The sequence below is a fragment of the Gadus morhua genome, chromosome 3 (assembly GCF_902167405.1).
Source record: "Gadus morhua chromosome 3, gadMor3.0, whole genome shotgun sequence".
In the NCBI taxonomy this organism is placed as follows: domain Eukaryota; kingdom Metazoa; phylum Chordata; class Actinopteri; order Gadiformes; family Gadidae; genus Gadus; species Gadus morhua.
This window is the reverse complement of record NC_044050.1, coordinates 7,608,928-7,613,706: the sequence shown is the minus strand read 5'-3', so window position 1 is coordinate 7,613,706 and position 4,779 is coordinate 7,608,928. Positions and strand designations below refer to the sequence as shown.

The 4,779-nt window shown below is 43.4% G+C and overlaps 1 protein-coding gene across 3 annotated transcripts in view; it reads right to left on the bottom strand.

Annotated features, from left to right (window-relative positions):
• nfixa (nuclear factor I/Xa) overlaps positions 1 to 4,239 on the bottom strand; it is a 119,159-nt gene extending 114,920 nt beyond the window's left edge. For all 3 annotated transcript variants that reach the window (XM_030351378.1, XM_030351379.1, XM_030351385.1), the window contains exon 1: positions 3,958 to 4,239. In XM_030351378.1, coding sequence (XP_030207238.1) covers positions 3,958 to 3,960 — 3 coding nt within the window. In that variant the 5' untranslated portion in view covers positions 3,961 to 4,239. The remainder of the gene's footprint in view (positions 1 to 3,957) is intronic.
• Between the last annotated feature and the right edge of the window lie 540 nt (positions 4,240 to 4,779).

Here is a 4,779-nt window from a genome sequence, read left to right as displayed (position 1 = left end):
ACACAAATGGAAACATAGCAACTATCCTCTATCTCCTCTATATCCTCTCCTACATACACATACAGAGAGAGAGAGAGAGAGAGAGAGAGAGAGAGAGAGAGAGAGAGAGAGAGAGAGAGAGAGAGAGAGAGAGAGAGAGAGAGAGAGAGAGAGAGAGAGAGAGAGAGAGAGAGAGAGGGTAAGAGAGCGAGAGAGACGGGCGAACCCAGCCAACCTGTGTGAGATGGCAAACACTTCAAAGCCCGGAGGCCGCAGCAGCGATAAAGTCCACGTGTGAGAAGGTATATGAAAGGCTCAAACGGTCGCTGTGTGAGCAACTGCCAAAGCCACCGCGGGCAGAAGTGTTAGGAAACCACAATTTCAACATTGTTTCTCTTCACACCATCAGCAGACACTTCTAGAGAAAGAGATTGGAAGGGCGAGGCATAGGGAGACAATGTGTGTTGGAGATAAAGACAGGAATACGTAGATGTATGGCTACATCAAATGTGCATGCACGTGTGCGTAAGTGTGCGTGTATTTTTCTTCCCTTACAGAACTTGAAGGCATGGGAGAAAGGATCCCTAGCCAAGCCTGACTGCTGAATGCTCAGTTTGCTGTAATTGTTGTGTTTTACACTGATAGTAAAAAGAAGTGAGGTTTTCAAATGTTTCTATTAACGTAAGCTGAACAAGCGGCATAAGAATGCACAACAATTACCGTTTATTTCGGCATAAAAAGCCCCTGTGTAAGGCATTAAACACACATGGGAATAATAATCTGTACATGTGTGCACGTGTGAAACGCGGGCTAATCTCGGTTCACGGCCGGCAGGGTGGGACCGGCGAGTGAAGGTGTGCGATTTTACCTAAGCCAGCAGCAAACCAACATCAAACTCACACCAAGCTGAATGTCTCTCGGCTTGGCTGAGAACGATACAGGGAAAACAAGTTTGCACAGCACCTTAAGATTTCAGCCTGCAGGTGACACGCCCTGAGATGCACCCAGCCCATGGCCACTGGTGTGCCATGGATTGATCCTGCTTGACAGGCTAGGCCACACGTCGTAGCGTTTTGCCCACACGCTAATGGTAATGTGGCACTCTTTTTAGACACTAATATTTACTGGCAAATTGTTTGCTCTGTAAACTTCCTTGGCAAAACCGGTAATCAAACGCCAGTATGACTCCATTCCTACACGGATGCTTATTCAGAACCATTTAATAAGCACATCACAACCTCTAAGGGCCCAGCCACGCCGCCTAAGTGCGTTTAACAATGAGGTTTCGTCTGGCACAATCGGGCCTTTGTGCCCGACAAAGGGCCATCCATGGGAGGATTTCTTGTGGTTGTTTCTAATATAGCAGGGTTAACCACAAAGACCAGGGGGATAAAGTAACACTACAAAACAGGCAGACATACACACAGGCGGACAGACAGACAGGTGGACGAACGTACAGTCAGACAGAGCGACAGAGCTACAGAATGACAGATAGACTAACATATAGAGAGACAAACGTAAAGAAAGGCAGACGGATGGATGGATAGAGACAGACAGGAAGGCAGACGGAAAGACAGGTTGACATAGAGAGACAGAAACACAGAAACACTGAGAAAAAGGTTGACACAAAAGAAAGACTCTCACTTCAACCTCATTTCACAGAAGGTTGAATTAACAGCATTAACAAAAACACAGAAAACATATACGATAATCGTAATGACAATAAATAAACACCTGGCCTCAAGCATTGCACTTTACAATAAGCACTTCAACTCAGATGACAGACAGCTTCTGCTCAGTAACCACCGCAGAGTAACCGGCCATGAAATTATAGGCCCATAATCAAAACAAAATGGGGATTACAACATCAATGCCAGTCTTGTAATATTGCCTAAACACTGGTCTTAAGAAATACACACAGTCATTTACTTGTTGAAGTAGTTCAAGGTAATTGCCATTGTAGACTGTAATTTGATAGTGTGAGTATGTGTTTAGCCGGTGTTTTGGAGTTTGTGTGGAGGGAAGCCTTTAACACCATGAGTCCGGTCACATGACCAACATTTCAACAGCTCTGGTAGAAGGAAATCTTATGATGAAAAATAAATATAGTGTTGAGAAAATTATTAATGCAATGCATTAGGCATAAGGTAAGAGAGTGTTGCTTCAGATTAAATGTTATTTGTGTGTGTGTGTGTGTGTGTGTGTGTGTGTGTGTGTGTGTGTGTGTGTGTGTGTGTGTGTGTGTGTGTGTGTGTGTGTGTGTGTGTGTGTGTGTGTGTGTGTGTGTGTGTGTGTGTGTGTGTGTGTGTGTGTGTGTGTATGTGTGCGTGTGGGAGTGTATGGGGTAATGTTTTATTAAAAATAGCTTGAAGTAACTGTTGAGTGCATTGCATACTAAACCTAAGACTTAAAAAAAATGATATTTATAATTAGTTCTGTCTGATGGATGTGGAGGTAGGAGGATAAGCATTTGGGACAGTGAATATTTGAAAATGTATATATAAGCAACTGAATATATAACCAATAGGTGAATATTGAGATGCAATTATTGGTTGTGAGTGAGCTTTCCATTTGAGTTCCAGCAAGGGTTGACATAAATTATTGTTTTTGTTTATATATAAACATTACTGTTGCTAGTGTATCTGGTCATTCCTTAAAAATATTAAATTGCTGCAATTCATAAGAGATTGAACACTTAATTGAGCCAATGAAAAAAGATTTCCATCATTCCTATTACTTTATTCAGAGAGACTGAACGCAATTGCAATATATGCCTATTTATTCGGATTGTGGTCAAAATAGGCTGCTTTATAAGATACAATAAAATCCAATGCTTGGAATTGTAACTCAACTTGCCTGCTATTTTCATCTGCTCTCAACGTTATCTCTAAGATGATAATCCTCCGCCAGATATTATTTGATTTTCACATGGGCATGGCAAATATGAAATACGATGTAGGTGCTGTATTTCTGAGGGTTATGCTATACACTTCCACAACACATGAAATGACGACACAAAGAGGGCCTATGTGGAACTCCACCTCCGTACATCCCTGTCACTCCCAGCGCTTAAAGTGCTCATTGATAAAAAATAATAAAAATGTAAAGATAATAAGAGACCATTTGAACAGGGGGACTATACAATGACAGAGTGGACGAAAATGCGGGAGCTCTTTTATATCTGTTAGTATAAAGAATAGCCCACACAACCACTGTCCTATGCTGGCCTGTTAACCACCAGTGACTGCATTCGTCGCATGTGTCCTATTCTGTTTGATGTGAGCAGTGCAGAGAGGATCCTGCCTCGCTGTGTCAGCCGGCTCCTATAGGGCCCCTCGTGCACGCTCCTGCAATCAATTAGGCTTGCACGTCGTTAACCCAATCTCGGGTGCAAATTGTATTAGGCAGGTGATGATATGTATTTATTATGACAGACTCGTCATTCAGAGCTTAACGACGCTAAAACGGTCTGTTGTTGCAGTTTATAAAAACGAGTGGTAACATGGTAAAATAATGTATGTCTGTATATATCAAGAATTCTGCTTAAAATGGATCAGCATAAAAAATAAGACCATGAGGCTGATTTAAACAGTAAGGGTCTGAGACAATATATTTCTGTTCTTAAAAAATCTGTAATGCCCAAGAAGGCTTTATGCAAGAATGCGATAAGATATTCATGAAATAGGCTACGTTGAGTTATAAGGTTTCACAACCCTGCGCACTTCCAAAATCGTATAGCTCTCACAGAAACACACTATTATATATTGTTATTTAACTGTTCTGCCCTATCACTTTCTAAATAAACAATATTTTACAAAACAATATGAATAACACATCCTAAATACTCGTGTTAAAAGTCGAATATCGGCATTAAACAAATAGGTCCTATACATTTGCCATGATATCATTTAGATGTAGGCGTATACCAATCTAGTCTGAACAGAGTGTAGGCTAACTATTGAGTTACATAGCACGTACCATTATAGTGGGGAAATTTGCCAACAGTCTCAATGCCCCATTTTCCTTTAAAAGTTCGCCTTCCAAAAAGTGAGAGAGGGAGCGGGTTGGAGCGGACGGCTTCGATTCTTCGGTGTTGCCGGAAGCAAATAAAGACCTCTAAACAACTCGGCGAAAGGCCCAGAAAAAGCTCTTGGAAAGGTGGGTCCACTCTGCGAAAGATCGGAGACCAGGACAGGTCAGAGCCCTCAGATGTCCGTCGTTATTCGGGGTGTCTGGCGCGAGATGAACCCATTTCCCAACGACGTTCGGCCCAAGAAGTTCGGGAGACGTCGGCGTCAGAGTCGCGAGCGGTGTTCCCGGGCAAACTAGAGGGAAAGTTGCCCAGCAGAGATGGGGACACCCGCGGCACCGACACGGTGAAAGGTGTTACGAAAAAAGAGAAAGTTGACGGACGGAGGTGTGATCGAAGTAAGTTTGTTTAAATTATGTCTTTCATGTGCTGGCAGCCTAACAGCCAGTAGCGTCTGTTTCCAAACCGAGTCCAAAACGCCTCTCTCTCGCGCCGTGTCGTTCTGTTTTAGCCTGGTTTCTCTCTCTCTTTCTCTCACTCTCTCTCCTCTCTCTGGTTCCACACACACACATAGGCACACACACACACACACAGAGACACACACACAGAAACAATCGGGGACACCCCTGGTCCCTGGCCGCCGCCTCCTCAAAGCTGACGAGATGAGAGAACAGCTTGCGTTTCGTTCCTCAAATCACTATCGCGTTCGCCGACAGCAGAATGCCTCCACAGCGACACCGATGAAGCAACACGCGCGACGTGGACTTCAC